This window comes from Simochromis diagramma, unplaced genomic scaffold (genome assembly GCF_900408965.1).
Source record: "Simochromis diagramma unplaced genomic scaffold, fSimDia1.1 OVJJ01000433.1, whole genome shotgun sequence".
Lineage (NCBI taxonomy): Eukaryota > Metazoa > Chordata > Actinopteri > Cichliformes > Cichlidae > Simochromis > Simochromis diagramma.
Genome location: NW_024387031.1, coordinates 6,081,886 through 6,108,820, shown reverse-complemented (window position 1 = coordinate 6,108,820; position 26,935 = coordinate 6,081,886). Strand labels below are relative to the sequence as shown.

Here is a 26,935-nt window from a genome sequence, read left to right as displayed (position 1 = left end):
CTTTAATTTCATGCTGTCAGTCATTCTTTAAGAGCATAGCACATGCAAATGTGTCTCCAGTGTAAGGAACATATTATTGATGGGTTTTTGGACTTGGACCTAAACAACCTGCAGCATGCTGGCAGAGCGGGCTGCTTCACATCTGCCTTCATTACTCATCACGAACATTGAGAATTAGCAGAAATATTGGCATTATTTCCATTATGCTTTGACCTCAGATTGCATCATCAGTGCTTTCGTTGTAGTTTTTTTACATGCTGCGAAAGGCAGACGCTTCTTTCTGCAACATGATTGTCTTACTTGCACTAGATCTACTGAATTTCGTTGCCGTCACGCTTACCGTAAGTACGTGACAGCCTTCTGCCTACGTAAATGTTACAACGAACGACGAATCAGAAGAGGGATTTATTAAACCCGTTTGTTCCTGCTGTTTTTTACTTCTTGTCTTTGTCTCTACCGCCTCTGTAACCATCCTCTCTGCCTCTTAAGTCTGATTTCATTAACTCTTTCCTGCTTCAAACACTCCTAAAATCAAACTCCAAATTCTTTCAGCTCCAATAAACTGATCAATATGTGGCTTTTTGAAAAACAGGATGTACAAGGTTTAGCAAAGTTAGACGTTAACAGGAAGTGAGCTAGCTAGTCCCTTCTACAGATGGTACAACCTAATCTGACTGAAGGATTTCTTTAAACTAAACTCTGTTGCTCTGATATAAATTTGGACTTTTGTTTTAAAACTAAACAGCACTGACGTAAAATGCTAAAATAGACCAAACTTCAGCCAAAGAACCTCTGATCCATCCAAAACACGAAGTTAGTCATTAATTAGTCTGCTGTGTGGTTTGGGTTACTGTGAAGTCCTGATGCTAAACTTAGTGTTCACACTGAAATCTGAGTTGGCCTGAGAGCGATTCTATTCTGAATAGATATCAGTAGTCTGGGATACCAGGAGCCTGTGAGCTGCAGTTACACCGAGAGGGTTTAAAAACTTCGTCTGTACAGAAAAATAAAGGAGAAAAAACCAGAGCCTCATCCAACACAAGAAACACCTGGACCCGAAACAAAGAGACGCTGCAGTTTTCTGCAAACTGGTTTAGTGCAACTGGAAACCAGTCCTAATGAAGAAGCCCTGGTTCAGAGTCAGGAGCTACAAACGGACTAAACAAAAACAGGAAAATCTTCTTCAGGGTTCAGTTAACAGGAGGAGGCAACGGAAAAACTCTGACAGTAAATCTGTGAGGAAAAAGTTGTAATTTTTTTCTTTTTCTACCTTCAAAAATGACTCGCTAGCAGGATGTTTACAGCTTACAGAAAGCATTTTCAGCCCTTTTTCTTTATACAGACTTCCACCTCTGATTCCAGATCAGTGGCATATTCACACACTCGGCTCACCGTTGCTGTAGAGGAGCTGTAGCCTGTAGTGGATTCCATTGTTGGTCTTCTCGCCGTTGTACTCCTGTCACAAAAACACAAAGTACACGTTAAACAACGCCATCCTGACTGTGCATTTGACATGTAAGAAAGTATTACAGAAAGGTTATTTAGAAATCCTAAGAAAAGCAGATGATGATTGATGATGTGTTGAAGTAAAAGCCACTAAAAGGACGCCTCTGCTGAGCTCACCGAGCTGTGAAACATGACAAGTTGTCAACAAAAGCTGGTCCAGAGGACCCATGGTCCTTTTCCCAAATATTAGAGCTGTTAGGTATCATATTAGCCTGCTATTCATGTTTTCTGCTCCTGTCAAAGAGTAAGGAAGAGCAATGTAAAAGTTAAAAAAAAAAAAAGAGTCTGCACCGCCACCAAACCACAGTCTAACCAGAATCTCTCAGTTAAAGGTGTTTACACGCTTGGTCAAGTGCAACACACCAAATACTAAAAGCAAAAGACTCCAAGCAAATCAAAACCAAAGAACACACAAAACAATAAACTGAAATTAATCTAAGTTAGCAGCTGAATGACACTCCCTGTAACCTTTGACCTCTCTGATCCCTATGCTCCTCTGAAACGAACACAAAGCTCCAATAAAGTCAGATTAGAAGACGTTCATGCTCTGTGTTATCAGGACACGTCCCAGAATGCATTTCACACCCATCATTTGCATCCAAGCATCACTGTTTTATGAGGAAAATAACAGATTTGAGTTTAAGCTTTTATTTTGAAATTTACTCTGAAATGTTTTTGGAGGTCTCGTCGGCAGGACAGGTGATGCCATACCTGACCTCCACAGCTCTCTGATCACTTTCTTACCTGTGTGAAGGAAAAGTTTAGGGTTTTATTTCTAATTACGCCTAAACATGCATTTAACTGTCAGGTAATCTGTGCCTCAGACTCTGTAGTTAAAAACATCCTTTATTCTCCATCCATCCGCCTCTTTTCTCCTTTCCTTTCTGTCTTGACCTTTCCTCCTATCTTTTTCTTCTCTTCTCTCTTTCAACCTTTACTCCCCTTTTTTATCCTGCCTCCCCTCCTCGCTCTCCCTCCTTTCAGCCTGCGTTGGTCGGCCACTCGGTGCCAACTGTGCCCGGGAGTGTTGGCTCAGTCCCAGTGTGTTTGTGTTGGGGGGGGGTATCAGGGCGAGAGACTCGAGGTCAAAGCAGAGGTGAGGTGAGCGAGTGGGTAGAGAGGAGAATATGGTGCCAGCTGGCAGCCGATCAAAGAACAAACACCCACAAACCTGTCGGGATGTTATTATGATTATCACCAGTGTTATTAGCAGCGGAAGCGATTCTCATGTACTTTCTGTATATTGTCAACAACAGATCCAAACTTGTGTATTTTTGGATATTTACACTTCATTTTAACTGCCAAAACATTCTCTTTCAACATGGGACCCGTCTTACAGATGAAGTTCCACATAACCAGGATTTATTGTTGTTACTGGGGCTCATTAAACCCAACAGTCACATTAAAACTGAGGTTTTCTGTATTCAGCTGACAGGGCAGCATGAGATCAGAAAACACAGACATCACAGATTTGGATCACCAGCTCAATGGGTGTAATTTAAATGTTAAAAATCAAAAAATAAAACTAATGAAAATGTCAAAAGATGCAGTTCCCCTAGTGTCCTCTAGAGGCTTCAGCAGAAGGCCAGTCTCCACGGACTCGCATGTTAAAATGTCGAACTTTAAATGATGCGTTTAATTGTACTAACAGACTGTCCAAGAAGTCTGAGTTCCAGTTTTAGAGAAATTGTCGGATTTTATCTGGATGATACTGATTAGCAGGTATCTGTTTCTGAGTGTGAAGCTATGAATGAAGCTTGCTAACTAAGCTAGCTAGCCTTAGCTGCTAACTTAGCTCTACCCTCTCGTCCAAACATGGTCACTTCTGACTACAAAAAAGTACCATGACAGTTTTCAGAGTTAAACCTTCAAATTAAAACATAAAACAATACCTGATTCAAAATTCAAAAAACCTCTGGACCGCTTTCTGTGTTACTTTAAAATCGTTCCCTGTAAGTCTTGCTCTGACCACATGCACTGGGCTCTTGTTATTTACTGTTAATCATTAACATGTTTCCTGCTTTATTTTGTAGTCCTGTTAGATTTCTTTTCAATCTTTGTTCTCTTCCTTCGTTTTTTCTCCATAAGAGCTTTGCTTAAGATGAAGAATTAAGGGGACATTACCTGACATGGGCCTCTGATGTATGAAAGGTAGGAACATTTACTACAAATTAGATCTTTTCCTGGTATTTTAGAATTTTAAGCCTAAAAACCTGACCTTTTCTTTTCCTGTCAAAGATGTAAATTAAAAAAAAAAAAAAAACACCTAAAATCTGAAGAAGATTCTTGAAGAAATAAAAAATCTTTTCACCTTGTCTTTCTCCACAAAGTCCACGTAGGAAGTCCTCTCGATCTCCACCGGCTGACCCTGACGGTCGTACAGCGCCAGCACGAAGTGGAAGAAGTTGGACTTCCTCAAGTTGGATGGAGGCTGCTTCTCAAAGTGAGCTCGGGCTAAACCAACCCCACTGAAACAGAGAAAGAAAACGTTACCTTCCAACTCAACAGGATCACACACACTAATCTGGAACTCTCACACAGAGCACAGTGAATTGATTCATATTGATTTATAGGCCCGTGTTGCTGTGGTGGGCACCTTAAAAGTGAGATGATCATTTTCGACTTGGAGTTAATAAAAGCTCAACAACAGAAGAATTAAATGAAATGAATTCCAAATCTTCAGAGTGGACATAATCATGTGTGAACATTGGGCAAGTGGCTTCAGTTACTGAAAACAACATTAATGGTTTACCACTGGTTCTTTCTTCTGTAATCAGAATGACTAAGGTGCTTCCCTTTGAAGGTGGCGGTTTGTCACTAGTGGACAATCCAAGATCCAGATGTCAAGGTAACCGGTTTCATGTGTTTACTACCATGTCCTATATGTCAACTTAGCAGTTGGAGGTTTGTAAGCAGTTAGCTAGCTGGCTTCCATGTATGACGATATACCGTAATCTGTCCAAAGTATTTCTAAAGAACTAAAATGTACAGCAGTGATGGTTAATGGTGAGAAACATGGTGGCTAGCTACAGAGCTATAGTTAGTGTAATATGAACACATTAGCACAGTGAAGACGGAGGATGACGGTTAAACTATTGGTCAGGGACAAACGCCATCATATGACAGGAAGAAGATGCCAAAAATGGACCAAACTAAAGCCAAGAAAACACGAGACATGATCAGTGTGAGGTTAGTCATTAATGTGCTGCTGCGTGGTTTAGATTAGTCGCTGTGAAAGACAGCGAGAACGATCACTCAGGAGTTTTTGGGGGAAAACAAAAAACATTAATCCAACGCAGGAGACGCTTTGGCTGGGAACGACACGCCTGATACAACATCAGCGACCATGTCTTTGTGCTGATCATCACACAGTGTCATACACGCAACGTTACCACAAAGCGGACCAATCACAGACGCTGTGGTATGCGTTGCCGTTTTATTATTTAGATTTAGAAGGTTTTACAAATAAACCCGGACAAATAAATAAATAAAAAATAGGGTGATGTGAGTTTTCTGGCCTTCACAAGGTTATAATTAATCTTTGTTTTTACAGATATTGGGATGTGGCGTCTCCTCTGCTTTCATTAACATTAAATAAAGAGATGCAAAGTCACATGATAAGCTGCTGCTGCAGGAAGAGGTTAAATAAATGAGTTTAAAGGCAGCAAATTAAACTCTAAAGAACAAAAGAACAAACAAATTTTTATGTTAAATTATTTTTTTGTTACATTTCAATAAAAAGGGAGGCAGAAATGAAATCATTACCGAGAGTATTGCTTCTAATGCTGATTATCATAATGTAAACAACCACCGGCTGGGGGTCAGAGGTCACCCTGCTTTTGATTTCCAACCTCCAGAATCTGAGGAAGCCTTTAACTGAGTGTGAAAGCTGCAAAAACATCAACAGTGTCAGCGGCTGATTTTATTTTGGTATGGAAAAAAAAATCCTTGTTGATCCTGAAATAAAATCGATGCTCCTGCAGGAAGAGACCTCTGCTCTCAACCCACAGAAGCGCGATGTGTCCGAGGGGGAGACGCTCCAAACAGCAGCTGAATATTTTTACATCAATCTCATTTTCCTGCTCGTTTTGTTTCCTAAAACGCTTTATGATCAATATGATCGCCGGGGCACAGATAAATATTTATTCATGCTCAGGGTTTGTTTTTGGAAGCTCGCCCGTGCTCTCTCTCGGTCTCCGAGCTTCCCGGCTCACGGGTGTATTCCCCAGACGGCAGATTAATACAGCCGTGACCTTTCTGCACCCCCATTACCAATGCTTAATGCCTCATTTGTAGGCCAGTTTGTTGAAAGCTAATTCCTCCAACTCGCAGCGTTTGGCCGAGTGAAGAGTCTGCAGAGAAACTCCAGGAGGAGGAGGAGCAGCTCAGGTGTGTGTCGGTCAGGTTTTAAGGGGGGCTCGGTGGGAATAAGAGCAGCTGAGTGTCAGAAAACACAACAGTGTTAAAGTAAAAATAACACCGAGAGGAATCACAGCGAGCAAGTCTTCAACACGTTCACCGACAGATATTTTCAATGAGATCCCGAGAGAAGGAAAAAACTCCACAAGCATCTGTTTTTATCCACGTTTCTATTTTCATACACCTGACAGGAGCTACGCTGGAAACAGCGAAAAAAATAAATCCTTCAACAATAAAACAGCATCGAAAGCCCACAAACAGGCTCCGTGTTTGATACGAGTCAGTAAACAAAACCGATTATCTGTCATTTTTCACATGAAGATGGAGAAAACTGAGTCTGATTTAATTTCCTGGACCCCAAGTTCCTGATAATAGTACCGATTGCTTGTATTTCAGTGGACAATCACTTGTGTCTGGTCTCCAGGTCATGGAGGCAGAAGCCAAAGCACAGATACCCAAACCCTCTTTCCCCAGCAGGCTTTCCCAGCCAGGAGAGAATAAATTAAATTCACTTCAATTTTATTTATAAGGCACCGAATCACCATTACAGTCACCTCAAAGCGCTTTGTATTATAAGGTAAAGACCCCAAATATCAAACGACCCGCTTTGAGCAGCACTTGGCGACAGTGGGAAGTAAAAACTTCCTATTAACAGGAAGAAAACTCTAACAAAACCAGGCACAGGAGGGGCAGCGATCTGTTGGTACCGGATGGGGATGAAATGATCCCTCCAGCAAGTCTTGGGTCTGTCCCAGGGCCTCCTTCCCTAACTACTTCTGATATCTCCTTTCAGCATGGAGCAGCAGACCATGCAAACCTGTCCAAAGCTTTTAGAGTAATCGTGTTCACAAACAGTCAAACTGCAACAATCACTGAGGGACAGAGTCTCCAACAGACCAGCAGCCAACAAGGCAAAGGGCCGAATTCAAAGGTTTGTTAAACTCTCAGTAAAAGCACCTTTGATGCCTTTGGTGTTAATGGGTTTAATGTCAATAGTTCATTTTTCTGTCTCCTGGTTGCTGTGATCTCTGAAAATCTGATAGAATAAGGGTAGAGATTTCCTCCACTCTTGGATCTGGATCAGTTTGTGATATTTTATGGAGTTACATCTGAAACGTTTGCCCCTCTCACAGCAACACGTTCCTTGATCTGGACCTGGATGAACTCCAGAAGTTCATCAGTGATGGAAAGTGATGGTCTACGGACAGGTTACCTCTGACTTCAAATGACAGGGTAAATTAAACATACACTGATGAGCCACAACATTAAAACAGAGCCTGGTATCGAGTCCGTTTCTGAACACAGGCGTCCTGTGCGATCACGCACCAAGATGAGGCCCGAATCAGCCACGTTGAGTCTAATCTGATTTTCAAAGTGTGCAAAGACACTGCAGAGCAGGAGGGCATCGGTTTGGGATGTCTGAATCCCTGTCACACTTCAGTCATTGGGGCGTTTGCACACTTTTCTCAGATATAACTTAAATAAAAACACATTTTTGGAGTCATAAAACCCAAAGCCTGCAGACCTGCTGGTGTTTAATATCGCAGTGAAGCTGACATAAATGTGGATTTTAAAGCAAACAAACACCGAGACAAGCGGCTCGGTGAATTTGGCACCTGTTTCATCCCGAACGCCATCAAAAGCATCGCTTCCCCCACTAAACCAGCCCATTATCCCAATTACACACAATGATCTGCAGCGGCCCGTCCACGCAGCCGATCGCCACCCTCTCCTCTCTGCTCTGCCTCCACTCAGAAGGCTCGTTAGCATTATTATTTCAATTATGCTAATTGCGGCTGCATCCACTCGTCAGCGCCGCCCGTATCCGGCTGTTAGCACTTGGCACAAGGTGTAATAAAAACAGTATCGATGGCACACGGCTCGCTCGAACATGCCCGGAGTGTAAATCACACGCCAACAGGCAGAGAGGAGAAAAATAAATAAATAAAAAAAACACACACAGAACAAACACGACGAGGCAAATGAGGGCCGCCGATCTGCACGTTTCCACTGCAAAGTCTGAAATTAAAGGTCAGCAGGAGTCGTGTTGAGCGCTCTGCAAACAATTACTGAGCAAGACAGCCGGTGCAGGGAGCAGTCAGTTCATATCCACGCTCACGGTGGCTGAGTTAAACCTCCGTCCCTCCTTCTCTGGGATTCAAGCACCGCCGAAACTCGCCTCTCATCCAAACTTCTGCAAATCTGCACAACTTCCTTTCAAATTCAGTCGCCTCCTTTCATTTACAGGTAATTATGTTAAATACCGAACTGTCCTTATTAATCTTATATTTGACTCTAATGCAGAATTTATATAAACGCTCGACCTGTGACCCAACTGACTAGTTTCATTTTAAAGCCACAGAGCTAAAGTTTGAGCTGCCACCATGAAGTTATAACTTTTCCACAGATGATATGGGAGATTCACAGACTCAGATACCTGCTAATCGCCCTTTTAGTACAGTAGCCTTACAGCAGCCGTAAGATGCAGTAAGAGCCCGGTCCAGAGGTCCAGTTCAGGTGAAGCTAGCAGACAGCTAGCAGCTACAGCTACCTGTGTCACTATCCACCTGTCAGTCAAAGAGGCCATGCTCCTAATAACGCACATTTTAAGCCATCATACCATTTAAACAGGTGAGTTTAAATTCTCACTGTAGAGACCAGACAGTTTGTGTATCAGGCTGTAAAACTTTAACATGGGAGTCTGTGGGGACTGACTCACTGCTGGAGCCTCTGGTGGACGTTAGAGGAACTGCAGGTTTTGGCACTTGTGCCATTGATCATTTTTTAGCTCCTCATAAACACAAGATTTGAAGATCAGGGTAGGCAGGGCTTCTGTGCCTGAGATGACCATATTAGAGATGGGGTGTTTAGTCTGACCGCTCTATGACTTCTGAATCTGTCACCATGTAATCTGAACATCCACCCTGGAACTGGAGATTACGACATATATGTAAAGAAGGAAAAGCAGAATAAATCAACCTTAAAGTGAGCAGGAGACACAAACTGTGCTGCCACCATGAGGCACATTTACACCTGACATGCAGCCGTCACACACACCCTGGCTGTAGGTGTGTGTGTCCTTCAGTAATTTTATATCTGCTTCTTTTTATTTTGCACATTTTGTACAGGTTTTCTTTCTCTTTACACACACTTTGTGTCCTTCTGTTTGTTTTGTCTTCATGAGTGTTTTGTGTATTTGTTTAAACATAGCTCTGGATGCAGGACCACCGGGCCCCTCACAGCCACGCTTTCATGATCAGACCGGGTACTGCGAATCCTCCACAAGCTGGAAAATAAATCTCACACACACACACACACCATGACATTAATCAAACAGGAGATGGAGTGTGACCGCTGTTTGAGTCTTTAACCAGTGTGGCCTGCTGCCTCACACACTTACATATAAATACACACACACACATCACACAGGCCTAATGAGCCGTACAGCGCGCACGCACACATGCACACAGTCTGTCTGGCTGCCAGCATGTTAATCAAATAAACGGTGGATGTTTAAATCTGATTCAGTTGGAAACAAACTCACAGCAAACACACCCTGACAGGACACACACACACACACACACTAAACGGTAATCTCATCACAGCAGGAGCAGCAGTAACTTCTGTCAGCTCTGAATCCAAACTGCGACCCGGCTCCTACTTCCTGTTTAGCACATTAGCTGATCACAGGTAAAAACGGAGAGCAGCCGAGGCTGATGGGAACCCGAGGACGCGCTCATCAGTAACATGTAGAGGGGAGCTGTTACAGGTAGCATCGACAGCAGCCAGCTGAATCATCATTCAGGTAATCTCACTACACAAATCTACACTTATCACAGACACATCATTTTATCCTGATGAGCTCGTTTTCAATTCAAGGGTTCTGCTTCCACCAGGAGCACGGTCTGCTGTCAAACAGCAGGCAGGGACGCAAACACACACCCCCACACGCGCACGTGAAGTTTTAACAGCGACGCGGCGTCGGCCTCCTCAAACGGGCAGGTGAGGTGCATCTTCAGAGGTGTGAGGTCAGAAAACAGATTGTTTGGTTACCTTCTTCTTTCAGCACGTTACTGTTGAACATACAGAAATCTCATCCTGTGCAGCCGCCCAGAATGAATGTAATTAGCAGAAACACACACACACACGCGCAGCAGCTCCTCTCTAATTGCTGTGGATATTGAGTTCGGCTTGTTAAAATATGCACATATTGTTCCTGTGCACTGCTCTGTGTGTGTGCGCGTGTGTGTGTGTGTGTGTGTGTGTGTGCTGATTTATGCAGGTTGCACAATTACCCATGAATACATTTACCCAATCAGACGTGTGTGTTTTGTTTCTCTCACACACACAGACACACACACCTGTTCGGTTAGCTCTTATTAGCCGTGTAATATGAACTAATGAGTCGAGGCTGAAAAGCGGCGAGGAGATGGCCAGCAGGTCGTCTGAGCGCGATCGCACGTGTCCGTCTTCGTGTGGACAAAAATTCCGTTTGAAAGCATCAGAGCAAAGCGAGCTCTGCGCTGAGAGCATATCTTCAAACGCCGCCTCCCCTCCCGATCCTCAGGTTTAATTATTCTGAGTAAACACAGGTATGTATGGAAAGCAAACAGTGTCAAAACACTCAGATCAGTACGACACTTCAAATGATATATTGTGGACGTACAGTGACCACACAGTCCTGTGCATGTAGATATTAAATATTTTAACTTTAGATTTTATAACTAAGTTTACATTTCTCGTTTATCGGAGCAGCTATGTTACGTCTCAGCACCAAGAGGAAATTCATCGTTTCACACATCTGAAGCTGCGATTCATAAAACAGAAATCTGCAGACCTGCCAGTACTCCCATACTTCCTCTGTTTCTCCTGTATTTTAAAACCATCTCCGGGCCGCCTCCTGTTTTGCCGTTTATCCCAGAAAATTCCCATAATCTGCACGACTGAATAATTGGAATACATGCATGTGCAAGTTTTGTGTTGCTCTAATGTTACCTAAGTTGTTAGACTGTCTATAAAATGCAGTCTGCACACGCTAAATACAGTTTCAGCCCATCTGCTGGAGCAAAGCTCTGAAGGAGCACACGGAGTCAATGAGCTGCTGTCCTAGCTGTGGAGCGTCGCTGTGGAGCGTACGGTGAGGGTCCAGCAAAGAGCGAGAATTTAACAACACACTAAAATAAATCACTGTGAGTTGAGCCACCCGTGCAACTTTGTGAGTTTGTGTAACTTTGACAAAGCTGGACAGATATTCATCGATCTCAGCTCCACCACCAAACTCCATGGTAAAAACCACCTATTTTACATCAATTGTGCAACTTGTTTTTTTATACTTTGCACAGAGTAATGATAATTTAAAAGTAATCAGATTACTGAACGTGAACTCCACCTACTCTTCCTCTCAGTTTAAGAATGATGACGGCGTGAGAAATGCACTGTGGGTGGTTTCTGGTGCAGCGACGGTCTGCTGTGGGTTCGACAGCGGTGGCGGGCGCCGTCAGGGAGGAAACGCCCGCTGACTGATTTCCATTTATGCACCTTAATAGTGTGTGTCATTCCTAATTAGGGCGACTGGCTCGGGGAAACGGTGGCTCGATGCTGGAATGGCTGCTCCTGTCATGCTGCAATTACCAACAAATTAGTCTTTAAGCTGAGGGGCTTCTGCACACACACTTCTGACCAAGTGTGTGTGTGTGTGTGAGGAGTACGCGTGCTAATTAGTGCATTCTGTGAGGTGTTCAATGTGTGAAAATGCATCTAAGTGTAAAAGCAGACGAGATTTCACGGACGTCAAAATCCGACCTGCAGCTGTTTGTTCTGCAGTTTCACCTTCGATTAGCACGAATAAAAAGAAAAAACACAAACAGGATTAAAATCACCAACCGGTCGACAACCAAATCATTAACATTTACCTTACAACGTCAAACCAACACACGCACACGCACTGAGAGTGTTACACGAAAAGTTAAACGGCTCTTTTTTTTTTAAATGGAGTTTGGTGGATAAAAGCATCATCTGTTAATCCAGTTGGTGCTGCGCATTCAAGGTTAAGAATTTCTAAGTATTCCTGGTTGACCAAGGTAATCTGATTACCAGGAGCTCCTCTATTTATCATTTTAAGGCAATTCACAAATGACAACAAAAGGATATTTGTGTGCATACAGTATGAAACAGGTTCTTTTAGAAGAGATTTGTTAAACAAACTGCTTAAAAACTTTGTCTGAACTTTGGTGTAATTATTCCAGTTTAATTCACGTATGTATGGAAAACTAACAGAAAGAAAAAACAGATAAACTTGAAAGTTTGAACCCCGAAAGTAATCGATTTAAACAAAACTTTTCATGTTTGTCCTCACTGGTGCGTTCAGGGTTCCAGTTTTTAAATAAGAAAAATGCAAAACTGTTGATTTCTGAGTTATCAGACAATTTACATTTTGGCCGTTTGGATCTTTCAGAGAGTAAAACTTAATTTTATAACCTGGACGTGCGCGGGTTCGTACAAAGCCGAGCACCAGTCGGGTTACGAGACCCGCTCATAAATCGGCTCCAAATACAGTGAAGTATGAGATGTGCAGATATTTCATCATTTCAGGTTCTTTGGTCTGAAAATCAGAACTTTTAGGTCCACATGTAGATTTCACTGCTCTCTGGACCATGTCATGCGTGCTGCGTTCAGGTGCATTCCTCCAGTTCCTCTGGGGGAAAGAAACGGTTCATTTATTCATCGACTCTGGTCTGCGCGGTGCCTTCGGGGCTCTGTAAATCTGAGCTTTTGTGGTCAAGAAGCCGCTTCCAAGAGTTCAGTTTGGCTTTGGGTTTATGAAGAGAGACGTCTTCTTGTGATGCTTTAATATTTTACCTCCCCTGCTGAGGATGGATGAGAGCTGAGCTAACACAGCTGCACATTTCCTGAAGTCAGCTGTTTCCTCCCAAACACATCCTTTACCCTGTCACACACACACACAGGCCGAGCCCATTAGCGTGGTCACCTGCTCCTCTCGGGTTAATTGTTTGCAGCTTTTTTTTCCTGTCTTTCTCGCCTCCCGTGATTAGCCGAGCTGCCCGTGGCGGCTGACATTCAGCAGAGTGTCGGCGTTTGTTTCTACCACTGCACTTCCAGGAGGACGGCGTGCTGGGCAGGATTTACAGACAGCGGCGGCTGTTTTTTAAGGTGCTCAGAGTTTAACTTAAGTGAGGAGAAGGAGGAGGAAATGCATTTTTCCTCGCCAGACTCAGAGAGTAAAGCCTTACAGAGAAAAAGGTGAGCGAGCGCAGGCCTCGGCTGACCTCTTCATCATCTGCGGCCGCCGCTGAGAGTTACGACTCTCTGATAAAAGAGTCTCTCAGCGCGAGAATCCATCACTGCCAGACGCCACAGCCCGTCTCCGAGTACCAATCCGCCCACCACGGGGGACCGCCGAGCAGAACGCCAAACGCTCCATGATTGAACTGATGACGGATGACGCCAAAGAGGGAAATCCCCATGTCGACGTTTATTCACCCGCCACCCGCCTCCCCCTCCACTCGCCCTGATCACCCCAGAGGACGAAGACGGGGCGTGGAGGACGGGATCGCTCACTCTGCTCGCTCTTTTTTCTTCCCGTTTCCTCCTCTCAGGGAGGGTCAAGGGAAATCTGTTCACCTGAAGCTCCAACACACACACATTATAAACACACACCTGCCAACAGCGTGAGAAAAATCTCCCCCTCATCGTTACAGCTTCTACAGAGTTTCTAGAAATGACCGTTTAAAAGTCGTCGCTCATTAGAAACTTCCCAAAGTTTGTTTAAGAAACAGCAGATCTGACAAATAACTGAGGTTAAGGCTTGGACGAGACTCAAAGATCTGGGTCGACTTTTTCAGTCTTTCCTGTGATAACCGTCCCACCAAACTGTGAAATCATAACATTAAAAAAAAAAAAAAATCATCCTAGCATAACGATGATTTTTTTGCACATTCTTCCTTGTTATTTATTGTCAGGTACGCTCAAACCTAAACTGATGAGTCGCCCTTGATGGAAACCTCCTTAAAAAAAGGTTTTCCTCCCAGACTTAAAGTTTAAAGCTCAGATGTGTTGGACTGTGACGGTGATCCTGCATCAGACGCAGACGGAATAAGACTGAAACACTCGGTGAAACAACACGGGGTTCAGTGTGTGGGAGGTTTACTACAGACAGTACAGATCCCAAAAACACTTCTACACTTTATAAAAATCAGTGTCTGGTGCTAAAATAAGCCTGAAATATGCAGATTTGTTTGCTTTAAAAGCAGAAAATATGAATTTCCTGGTGTACCTGAACGTAAATCAGCCCTGTGATAAATCAGACCTGTCCGGAGCGTGCCCATCTTTGGGACAATCTCCTGAGCTGGATGATGGAGCACGAAAGTGGATGGTTAGAAATGACGGACTGCTGTGAGACTGTGGTCAGGAGTTCATCTGTGAACACTTCTGTCATATAGACACACACACACACACACACACACACACACACACACACTGTTTCATCACCTGCTCACCAGGCGTGTTTCTAAGATGATGGCAAAGGAGGTCTGATTAGAAGTAAATATAGTGTGAAAACAGGAAGGCGTCTATTCTGAAACACGATAAAATCTCTCCAGATGAGCCCATACAACAGTCGGGCTCTTCTTCACTGTTTGTTCCTCCTCCTCCTCCTCAGCAGGAGGCCAGCTCCCTCCCTCCCTCCCTCCCTGCTCCCGCTCGTACAGCAGGAGCCAAACATCATGTGAACGTGTGCTTCCTTCCTCTAAACATCAGAATTAAAAAGGTGTAAAAGCTGGAAACAGAATTTCAAAATAAAAGCATGAACTCCTGTCTCCTGCATGAACAGCTCGTGACCTTCCCTTGTGGCTGCCGCAGATCAGCAGGTATTGATTAGACATCTAAATACACAAATACACTGCAGGATGAAACGTGTGATTGCTTTCTGCCTTTTAATCAATAGAAAGCACCACAAACCTCTTTTTTTTCTAATGCACGGCATCAAACACCTTACAGCTGTTCAGTGATCAGATCAGGAGCTGATCGACTCACTGATTCAGATTTGCAGCTCCACACTTTCAAAACTCTCGGCGCTTCTAAACGTCTTCTTACAAAAACAACAAAACACTGCAGACTACCTCGAACGAAGAGCTTTTTTAGTTTCCAGTCATGTGAAAGTTTCTCTCATTGATCTGAGAACAATAACATCTCAGGATTTATGCTGAAAGCAAAAGAAGAAAAAGATTAAACATCAGAACGCATCCCCTAAACCTTTCAAACTGAAGTTGAGATCGTGTCACTGGAAGGTTAAATCGATCAGCCCGGTAAGCAGGACGTTTGAAAAGTTAGAGATCAGCTGTTGAATCAGAGAAAGACCTGATTTCAGCCCGATCAGGTCCCAATAAGCGATCAATAACAGGACTGCATGTGGACGCAGTGACATCATGTGTCTGTGCTTCACGCGTCCAATCACATCCCTGCACGATAAGCCTGACCACATCAGCTCACAGGACGCATCCTCACATAAAGAAAACTTTGGGCTGGCTTCAAAATAAAACATGAATTCGGAGCTTTATTCTGAAGCTCTGGCATGATGGTTGATATTATTCTTATTATATTATTTTCCATCGTTAAAAATCTCCAAACATTTTGGACGTTCAGAAGCGAGAAAATAAAATCTGTCTGCCGCGTTTCAGTTTTTTAAAAATCAAACCAGAGGAACGCGGATGCTCGCTGGTCACACTTGTGCGTTTGTGATAGAAAAAACACTTTTTATGAGTTTACAGCGTTAAAGTTGCCTCATTTTAAAGAACTAATGAAAGCAAATGTAATCTAATTACACTGTTTGTAACCCTCACTGCATGCGATCCATACACTTTGTGTTTTTCGTGCTTTGCTTTCAGTAAATTTAAACTAAAACGGTGTTCACTGAACTTCTAATGGAACAGCTCATCGATAAAGTTTTTGTGTTTTCTTGTGTGAAACAAAGTTTATTCTCTTTGTCTCATCGGTGCTGCCGCCATGATGACATGCGCCTCTAACTCACTGCATTCTTGGGTTTTTGGGAAACAGCGCTGGTGTATTTTTATCTACAAAACGATGCTGGGTAAACTTCCAGCTGACCTCTGACCCCTCTCAGATCACTTCCAGCTAAGCTGCATCACTTCAGCTGAATATTTCAGAGAAAGCTCCAAACGTGAGTTTATCGTGCTGTTTGTAAGTTTGCATTGTGAGGCGGTGGGACTGCAAGGTTTTATTGTGTATTTAATCACCTCCTTTGCAGATTTTTCACCCCGCCTTCTACACACGAGCTTATTTTCATGCCTGCATTTTTTCTTCCGTCTTTAAACCTGACTTTTTATTTTATTTCTGCAGAACTTTGATTATTTTTATCTGCTTGAACTAAGGTGAGATTAGAACAGTAGTTTGATAAATGCCTCACAAAGAAACCACACTGTAACTCTCATCGTTACATAAACGACTGGCTGCTGTGTAAAGGGTTAACTGCTTTACATATAATAACACCGTGTTGTCCTTATGGATGAAAACATGTCTGTTTAATGCACACGTGTCCAGGTTTCAGTCTGGGAAAATTAAAACATCTCATTTGTGAGTCGAGCAGCTCATTTCTGCCTGTCACACTTTTTCCACAGGAGGTTTAAACCCACAGAAACCTCAGTGAGATTTCAGCGTGTGTGGATGCACAGCAGAGGAAACGAGGAGTTAAAGAAATAAATAAATAGACTCGGTCTGAGATATACAGCTAAGCTGAACCACTTCTCTTTTCTATCCAGTAAAGACGACGTTCATTCTTCCAGTCGAACGTAAGCTGCTTGTTTTCTATTTGACCTTTATGAATAACGTTCACATCAACGTAAATACAACATAAACACGAGTTACTGAGAGTCCACAGAGTGAAACTGATGTAAACTTGACGTCCAGCAGTCTATTTAAGTCCGGTTTTTAACTTTAAACCAGCTCCAGATACACTCACATTTAAATGCAGCGAGTCGTCTTTGATTTACTTTAAAAATAATCACGTTAAACGGCTCCTCGCCGGGTTCGTTCCCTCTGAGGTGCTGCTGTTGAACCTTAACACGAGGTACTTATTTGTCCCCTTGAGGGTTTGTACTTAACGGAGATCAGCTTTGAACCTGTGCTGATGATTTAGTTTCCTAATGTAAAAGCAGAAAAAAGGCTTCAGCCCCCTCACATCTGCACGTCTTTGCACTAAAAAAACCCAACGTCTGCAGCGCCGTCGAGCAACTTTGCTTTTATTAAAACAACACACATGAAAACACAAGTCGACCCGAAGCTCTTTCTGCTCTCTCTTTTTGAATACACAAAAATATAAATGTGCCGAGAAACCGTTAAAACGCGAGCGTAAAATTAAAGTTTGACCTCATCTGTTTTCAGCTGAACTCGCACTGCATCACTCTGCTGTTACTGCTGGGATCACACACGTCTCCTTTAGCCTCAAATGAAAGTTCACGTGCAGCCACTGTGGCTCTGATAACGAGCCTGGAGGCCACGTCCGTGCAGGTGAAACCTTCACTGGTGTGTTTTCATGTTTTTCTTCACGTTAGAACTTCATCTGCTGCGCATTATTATTTCACCAACACTCATCGTCCTTCTGACATTTCTTCGTGATCTGTGTTTTTTCTTTTTTTTGTCTGATAACCCTCCTTTCAGTGATTTATGATTATCATAAATGTCTAAATATAATTTAAAGCTTTTTATTGGCGCTGGAAGTTTCCCTAGGAACGCTCAGAAAACAATTTCTGACCCAAAATTTAACAAACTCCGTGTGAGATTTCACAGAAATCTGAGGGCTTTGAGACGGACGAGTGTTTTTGACGTATTTACGCCCCAAACCTGCTGTTTATTTCCTCAGGTTTGACATCTGACACGCGATGATCAAATAAAGAATCAGATTTTAAAGATGTAATCATTACGATAAAGGTCTAAATCTAAATGCATAAAATGTTTGCTAAGGAGAATATTCGTCGTTGAGGGTTAGACGATGCTGAGAGGACTGTGTTTGACATTTACAGTCAGGTTTGGACTGTTTTAATGATTTTAACGCAGACGTGCAGTTTAGCTCGTCTGCGTTTGTGTTTTTTTATCCATGTCTTATACAGAAACCTCTCTCGATGTGATCAGATTATCACGTGTGGATAAAAATCCTCCCGTCAAGCGTCTAAAGCTGATTTCTGTCGGGAGTAAAGATGCAGCTGTTTGAGCTTTGACTGGCTCCTCGTGTTTAAGTCTTGGTGTGGTCGTGTGTCTCTGAGCTTCAGCGGCGCTGTTTCCTGTCACGTTAGAAAACATCTCAGACCCGCTAAGCTCAGCCACATTTCTTCCCCGTGTCCTTTGAGCACGTGCAGCTTTAGCTGTGCACGGGTGATGGACAATTAGTGAGTTTTTTATTGGGGAAAATTACCCTCAGATCATCATTTTTTATTGTTTTATTGCTGACTGCTTTCCACTGTGAGAGGCTGAAGGAGCTGGAGTGCCTGCGATCACTCGTCCTGTTCCTGACATTTAAAAATCCCTCAAACTGCAGTGAATTTAACCTCCCTCATCAGAATTAAACAAACCCTCGTTCATGTTAGATTATCTGAATCATCTCAGGTGTGACGTGCTTTATTCCGCTCGGCCTCTTCTTTCTGAAACTCGACTCTTTGTCCATCTGTCTGCGCTGCACACACAGCATCTCATGCACATCTGTCCGTCCTGGAAGAGGATCCCTCTGAGGTTTCTCCCTCTTTTCTTTCCTCCTCATCGTTCCGGCTTTTGTCACTTTCAAGCTTTTGCTGAATGACGTTTAAATATTATCCACAGAAAGAAAGCAGTGATTAACGTGTGCACAATAAGTGTGGGAACTTTCCCACGCTGTACACATCTGAGTCCATTTGCTTCCACTTCTAAATGCTGCTTTAAGATTACAAATGTGCAGCTTCAGTAATTCCAGATTTGCTTTAAAGCAGCAGAAACAGTCTGCGACCTCTCCTCTGTGTGACTGAGAGTTTCTACATTTAAAGCCGAGACAATGGCAGTAAAAGCTTAAACTGATCAGCTGGCAGGATGTTTAGAAAGTTAAAGGACGTGAGCAGAGAGAAGCAACTCGGTGTAATGAGCTCAGATCCACCTGCTCGGCAAACGGCGAGGCTACAAAAACACTGAATCCAGTTATTAAAGCAACGTGCGGATGAAGGACGGACGCTCGGGATCAGCGTTAATGTGCAGGAGAGTTTAAGCATCCGTGAGGAGCGTTTGCCTCAAAGTCCTCAGAGTGTAAAATTCAAAACACAAAGAGTTGCTCTTTGTTTAAATTCAGCCAGAAACAGGAATAAAATTCAGCTTTTCTCCAGCAATAGTGATTTTATTTTAAAAATCTGCAGTTTGGAGTTTCGTGTGCTGCAATACTTCTTTTTTTTTTATCTGATGTCTCTGGATGCATTAAGTGCAGAGATCTCCCTCCTCTGCAGCTTAGGGCAAATTATTTTATTTTATACATATTTTTTTTATCTGTATTTTGGTCTGAAAAAAATCTGTCATAAATATCTGCTTAGCTCTTCACTTTGTGCAAAATTAGGTATGCAAAATGTATTTATTGTGCAGGTTTCACACACTTTAGTCTTCAGATCTCATTCTTCCTTATTTTAAAGCTAAAATTGGTATTTTATTAATAAATCTAAAATTAAACTGAAGATTTTGGATTTATAAACTACAAATATGCTTCAGCCCATGTGTTTATGTTTTTACTGACGCGTTTTGATGAGCTGAGAAAATAATGTTAGTGATTATGTGTGCAGGTGAGGAGCTCGGACGGATTTAAACCACAGAACAAATTCAGGAGGAGATGTTTTAAAGTTTACAGGGAGTCAGAGGCCATCCCACGCCGTGGACGGATGCGGTTTCTGTGGAGCTTCTTCAGACTGCTGATGGATTTTTTTCCTCTCTTGGTGTTCAGGTGATTTAAACCTGAAGCAGAAAAGCGCGCATTGATTTATCTGAGTGAGGCGGTCAGATTTCAGCCGGAGATGCTTTAAGCAGTTTAAACTCTCAGATTCTGCGTCGCGTTTTAATCAGTAGAAAAAAAATAAAAATGTGGAGTTTCTAGTGAAAAAACCTAAATGTAAAAACTGTCAGTATAAAAAATGTAAGAGCGAGATTTTAATTAAAAGCTGAATGAGTGTTTTTGTTGTTAAATTAAAGCTGCAGTTTGAAATTAATTTAACCTGAAAATAAAAAATAGTAAAAACACAAAAATCGTTTCAAAGTGATTTTAAATGAAGACTTTCTGCTTTCGGCTTCCTTTAACCTGTGACCCACTTTCACGCGGGGTTATTTTCCTACACGCGGGGTTAACTTTCTGTAATTCGGGATTATTAATAAATTAATTCTGGGTTTTAATGGTTTGCTGTGATCGTGAGAATTATTCTCTGAGCTGTTCTCAGGGCAGCGGCTTCGAGATTCCTCGCGCTCTGTGTGCGCACCGTGTATTCCGGTCCGCGGCGTGGGAGCCGTGGACAGTATTTCACGCTGAGGTTTGTGGAGCGCAGGCGGCGGGCAGCCGCTGGAGCCGACCCCGGCAGAGAGGAGCTGCGCCCAGGCGCTTAGCGCCTCGCGCTCCCACAGGTTTGATTATTTTGGAAGCTTCCGCCTTTGATCATTTTTATTCTCCGAGCCTCTCGGACTCACTCTGAACCTCACACTGAACCTCAAAGTCAAACTTTACAAACCAGATTTTTATCGTTCTGAAGTTTTAGAGGAGCGGAGCGCGTGGGGCTCGTCCTCGCGCTGGTTTAACTTTGCCTTTTTCTTTTTGCCCCCCGCGTGCGACACTTTTCAGATCCTGCAAGATGCAAACTGCCACCTTCACCTGGACTGTCACGCTCACTCACTCACTGGCACACTCACGAAAAGTCGCCCGCGTGCTTTTGTGGGATTTTTACCTCTGTGCCGCTGTGTTGGCGTCCAAAATCCCCGCGCCCTGCATCCACGAGCGGACCGGGGTCATGCCGGTGGGGAGCGGCTCCTCCTTCATGGTTAGGGCCCCCCGGGGGAGGCTGTCCTGGATGGAGAACATCAAAGTGTCCTTCTGGGAGCTTTGTCTTCACCAGAAACACGAAAGAAGAAGAAGAAGAATAATCCTCCCTGTACCAGCCACTCAAAAAGCCAAAGGACCACCTGGATTAAGGTGGAGAAAAGAGGAGGAAGGAGGGGAGGAGGAGGGGTGGGGTGGGGGAGCACACGAGCGAGCGAGCTTCCCCAAAGTACCGGGTCCTGATCCAGAGAAGAGCCCCGGATCCCTGTGGGTGTCTCCGGGGTTGTTTTAGATCCCAGCCCCGGCTCGCAGCAGTCCGGGCTTTAAAGCTGCGCCCGTGTGAAGTTAAAGGCGGTCGGAGAGAGGAGCGGAGAGCGGGGAGAGCATCTCAGAGGAGGCGGCGGAGAATCAGCCTGACGCCGCGAGAACGGAGCGGCAGAGCCGGGATCAGAGGGAGGCGAGCAGCCGCGGATTGTGGAAAAATGAAAAGTGGGATAAAAAAACAGGCGAGCGCTTCAAAAAGGAGTAAAATGAAATGATTAGCAAACAAGAGGGAGGGCCGGGCCGAGGAAGGCTGCTGCTCCCGGGGGAGCAGGGGGATTGGGCAGCGAGGAATCTCATCCCCTCCCTCCCCGGCTCTTTATGGCTCCTCCGTCCCGGCGGAGAGCTCCTTCTCCCGGGGTCCGGGGCTCCGGAGCTCCCGGGGGACCGACGCGAAGCTGGGGGGGCGGGGCCGACACCAAATATGGGCCGCTCGTTTGAATATTGGTCGCGCCTCTGGCTGCTCATTGGCTGAAAGCTCGCGTTGCGTCATTGTTTTGCAAAGCGCGCGCCAAATAAGGGTTTCCGCGTGTTGGGCCGCGCGCGCTGTGAAAAATGAAGTTTGAAGAAGTAAAAAAAATCAAAGCAACACCAGCGCGAGACCAGAGCGAGCCACGCAGGTACACCGGTACCTGACACTCGTCTCACACTTGCTGCCGTCACTTCCGGCCCTCGCACCGAGGCCGCGGCTTCATCCGAACCTTCCGGGCCCGCGCGCGCTCCGCGTTTCACCCCGAACCTGATCACAAGCCGCCAACCCGCGGGATTAACGGGCCCCACGCGGAATAATCTCCTCTGTCATCCCGCGTGCAGCCTCACCGACACGGCGGCACGCAAATACCACAACAAAGTGCGCTTTTTACGCACGGACATATGGCGCTCAAAAACACACACTCTTTCTCTCTCTGTGTCACACACACACACACACACACACACTCTCTCTCTCTCTCTCTCTCTCTCTCTCTCTCTCTCTCTCTCTCTCACACACACACACACACACACACACACACACACTCTCTCTCTCTCTCTCTCTCTCTCTCTCTCTCTCTCTCTCTCTCTCTCACACACACTCTTTCTCTCTCACACACACATACACACACACCCGGAGGGAAACCGCTAATAAGCTGTTTTATTTCACACCGCTTTAAATGTGTGTTTGATTTCAAAGTCAAAGAGAGAAGCACCTCCAAGACCTGTCACGCCTCCTCCGGCGACAGTGATAATAATAATGATAATAATAACAGTGATAATAATGATAACGGTAACCGTAATAACCGTTTTCAGCTCGTCTCTCGCTGTTTTGCCTGATCTGACGTCTGCAGCAGTCATCTCTGTTGGTTTTCGTGGCAGGAGCAGAATTCCTCTAATTAAGCAAAAACTCCAGAGCAGCGCTGATTAAATATTTATCCTCCTTTAGCCCGCTGCCTCCCTCCAGGGAAACAGAAACGTCTGGAAAGCCTGGAAAAATACTTCTGTGCAGGGAGAGAAAAAGTCAATGAGACGCTGCAAACATGTTGGCGATGAAGAGGAGGGTGATGAAGACGGGCCGGATTAGAAACCAGACGGCAACAGGCTCGCGAAAATATTCATTATAAATATTATTTTACTGCTTTAATATGTAGCCTGTAATTATGTGCCTTGCGTGGTAACCTTATGTTAAATAAAATTTCAGGTTTATTAATGAAATTGGCGCTATAATAAATGTAATTAATTTTTTTCCACCCTGAGAATCATTTTTACAGGTTGTGGGGGATGAAAGCTGTTTTTTAATTTTCAGTATTAATTTCATTTAATGTAAATTTGTTTTATTTTGATGGTGCTTTTGATTCTTTAATATTACTTGAAGGTAATGAAGCCTGCTGCCAAATAAAACAGCCCCTCAAATCTGAAGTCTTTTCAAGGAATCCTTGAAATCCTTAAATATGATGCTGAAATCCCCACAACCCTTAGGAAACCTTTAAAAGTCAACTGACATCCCTTAAAATCCAAACAAGGATCTAAAACTGCACCAGGAGCTGCTTCAGGTGCACCTCGCCCACCTGTAGTTGCAGCATATGCTAAAGAAACCTTCCTGGAAAACCTGAAACATTCCAGGGACTCATAAAGGCCGATTAACTACAGATCAAGAGCCGCCAGCCTCTAAGAAAAAGCGCCAGACGACAAGGACCTCCCTTAAATACTCCTGTAGTTAAACTCCTCTCTCCCACACAGAAATCCCCAAATCTTTAAAAATCACCTAAATGTCCCTCGCAGAACTGCCCGAAAAAATCCAGTGAGCTGACCCTGAATTCCAGCATATCCTGGAATATGAAAACAAAATTTCTCAATATCTTCTATAATTATTTTTTTTAAACACAATGACAACTGTTCAAAGCCCTCACATCTGATAAACTGTCATCTACACCCCCTGAGAAACTTTAATAACCACCCAAACATCCTCAAACCATCACAATTGTCGAAACACTCCAATAAACTGCTTCACGTGAACCTGGAGCTGCCTGGAATTTCAGAACATCTTCAAGAAAACATCCTGGAAAATGCACGTGCTAGAATTTCTTCCAACTTCATCTAACAACTCCAAGAGCACCAATGGAAGGAGGTCATTACCTCCTTCCATTGGTGTCTTCTCAGAAGCAGGACTGTTTGCTGGATCTTCCAGAACCTTTGAAAATGACCTGAACTTTAATTATAACAATCTTCATTAGAAAAACCTGACGGCTCTGGAATCCAGCCTGTACGTCAGGCAGCTCATTGAACCTCCCTTTAGATGCACCTTGCTTAGTCCCACACCCTCCCAGGAACTTCTCCAAACGCCCTGGCACTCACTTAAAAACACCCGAGGCCTCCACCATGGATCCCCTGGAACCGCTTCCAAGTAACCGTGGAACTCCAGAGTCCCTCATCGAGTACCCTTCATCTGTCTTCAAACCATCCTGGAGCTGGCTTAAGAGCCGCTGCCAGGCCTGTTCTCCGAGGCAGACCTACGAGAACAATGATTGGACGAGCGGGATGCGACCACACGAGCACTAAACGCACATTTAGACATACGCTGCACAGACACATACGCATTTAAATCTCCTTTTAACCTTTAAGACGGATCTCCAACATTCAAAGATAAACACACCTTTACCTGCGTTTTATTTTTTCACTTTAATGACTTTATTAATTCTTCATAATAAACAGGATAATCTGTCGTGCATGAAACACAGATGTTGCTTTGTTCTGTAACACTGCTGCTAAAAACATAAATTCACAAGTGACTTCAAGCAGCAGCTGCAGTCAGGAGGGCTCAGTCTACAGACACAGGGCGCCACACAGTGGGCAAAGACCAGTACTGCGAGCCGGATCAGCACGCTGCGGCTCATCAGAAATAATCGTCGGTATCAGAGATGTGTCCAGCCGTGAGGAAAAATCAAACTATTCCAAGCAGGGAGATTAAAGTTTGAAACTGAAGCCACCGTAGTCTGAGTGTACTTTATCTATCAGAGTGAAAGAAACAGACATTTAGAATTACAAGTCTTTGATATGAACGGCACGTTTAGTCACCCACTGATTGCAGAGATCTTCTCTCTGACCGGACTGAAAACAGAATAACAACATGAGCATAAATCCTGACTCTTTTAGGCCCCTGAAACATATTTGGGGAAATCCTGGAACTGGAGAAATTTGGCATAAAACACAACATTGTCCTTCTTTTAGTCATGATGAGTCAAAGCACATGTTAGTAGGTCACTGCTGTTGTTCTGTTCTCCTGTTTAACAGATATCAAATCCTAAATGTTCAGTTTAAAATGTTAAAAAAGGCTCAAACATCCTAAAAAAATGTGATTATCACATTTATTTATATCCAATTGTTTCGTTTTTTTTCTCTGCTGATTTGATTTCATTCGCTCAGCCACAGAAAATTTATGTTTAAATTCCTTCACAGCTCTGCCCCCACAGTGCCGGTGCCCACCCCGGGCAAATTAGGTAGAATGAATGAGATTTCCGTACCGGATCAGTCGGGGCATGAGTTAACAACGGCCGCCACTGGTGCTGCTGACCAGCAGGGCACCGGCGGAAGACAGAAGAGGAGGAGAAGGAGGAGGCAGAGAGAGAGAAGGAAAGGCTGGAGCGTGGAGGTGAGAGCAGGGACTCTAAATGTAGGAACTATGGCTGGCAAAGGGAAAGCCGATAGGAAAGAATGATGACGATGGCGCGAGCAGGAGGAAGAAAGGAAGAGCACAGAGGAGGTTCATGGATGTAGTGAAGGAGGACGTGCAGAGGGTTGGTGTGACCGCAGAGGAGGCTGGGATAGGAGGAGATGGTGATCCCTGAAGGGGACCGAACCCAGGAAGAAGTGTTTACTAAGTTCTCTCATTACAAGAGAATGTTTCTATACAACTTTCCACCGTAAATCCACTTTACATACCAATCAGTTATTTTATTTTGAAGTTTTGTTCAGCTCACTGTTTGGTACTGTGGTGACGCTTCGGCTGTGAGTGCGTCAGAATAAACTGCTGCGTGTGTCTTTGGACAGAATAAAATAAATCAGACTTTAATGTTGAAAACATGACACACACTGAGGACTTTTATCCAAACTCGCTGTCTGCCTGCTGCTGTTTAACATCAGGATGTTACAGTAAGTTTAACTGGTTAGTCTGAGTGAGCCGCTGAGCTTTCGTTACTGCAGCACTTACTTTCTCAAACTACTGATTATTCGTTCATTTTCTCTCTGACCAAGTTAAAAACTGACCCACAGTCAGTGTGTGTGTGAAATTCAGGGTTCAAACATTCACAATCATGTTGAGTGGGTAAATAAGCCAACCAGGTGTTACACATTAAGGTGGATTTACATTAAAGACCCATTGGATCATTTCCATCTCCATAATTTTCCTCTTTAACTCCACCAGGAGAGCTTTGCATGATTCTCCGTTCAAGCTAATCTTTCTTTATCTTATCCTGGTTCCCTCAGCTCATCATCTGTCTGAAACAAGCTGTCTTAGCCCCTCCCCCTTTTAAAGGTAAATGTTCTTCTGATTGGGCATGCTTTGCAAGTAGATGATCAATATGGTTACTGTGCCTGAGGTGCCCGTCCTCCTCATGACATCATGCAGATCCAAAAATGGCAAAAAAAAAAGAAGATTTTGTCTTTATGATTGGCAGTCTGAGCTTTTAGCTCACAGGGTTTACTGTATGTTCACTGACGTTGTTATTTATTCATGGTTAATAGCATGCACCACCGGAACAGGATATAAGAACCAGGAAGTAAAGAAAAGCAAAAGAACTCTCCTTCAAACACACGACTGCGGTGGTTCCAAAGAATCGGACGGCGTTAATGTCTTTGTCAGCCGCCATACAGAAACAGCCCTCATGGAGTTCTGATTTTCCAGAGGTGTAAAATAATTTCTTTAATAGGGTAAATGTGTCGAATTTGAACAAAGCAAAAGCTTAAAAAGAGAAAGAGACTGTCACAGAAAACAACTAGTTTAATTCAAAAACTTAAAACCAAGACTGGGTTAAAACACGTCTGTTTAATCTGACTGTAAACCAGCACTGAGGGATTCCTTCTGTTCATGTTTAAATAAAGACGCAAGGAGGGCTGGAAGGAGTGGCATCATCCAAGAGCGCACACACACACGCATGGACACACACATGC

At 43.8% G+C, this 26,935-nt stretch overlaps 1 protein-coding gene across 3 annotated transcripts in view; it reads right to left on the bottom strand.

Moving 5' to 3' along the window:
• LOC120740560 (transcription factor COE3-like) overlaps nt 1-21,019 on the bottom strand; it is a 142,759-nt gene extending 121,740 nt beyond the window's left edge. For all 3 annotated transcript variants that reach the window (XM_040043009.1, XM_040043011.1, XM_040043010.1), the window contains exons 1-3: nt 20,886-21,019; nt 3,818-3,974; nt 1,393-1,456 (exon numbers count right to left, since the gene is read on the bottom strand). In XM_040043009.1, coding sequence (XP_039898943.1) covers nt 1,393-1,456; nt 3,818-3,974; nt 20,886-21,019 — 355 coding nt within the window. The remainder of the gene's footprint in view (nt 1-1,392; nt 1,457-3,817; nt 3,975-20,885) is intronic.
• Between the last annotated feature and the right edge of the window lie 5,916 nt (nt 21,020-26,935).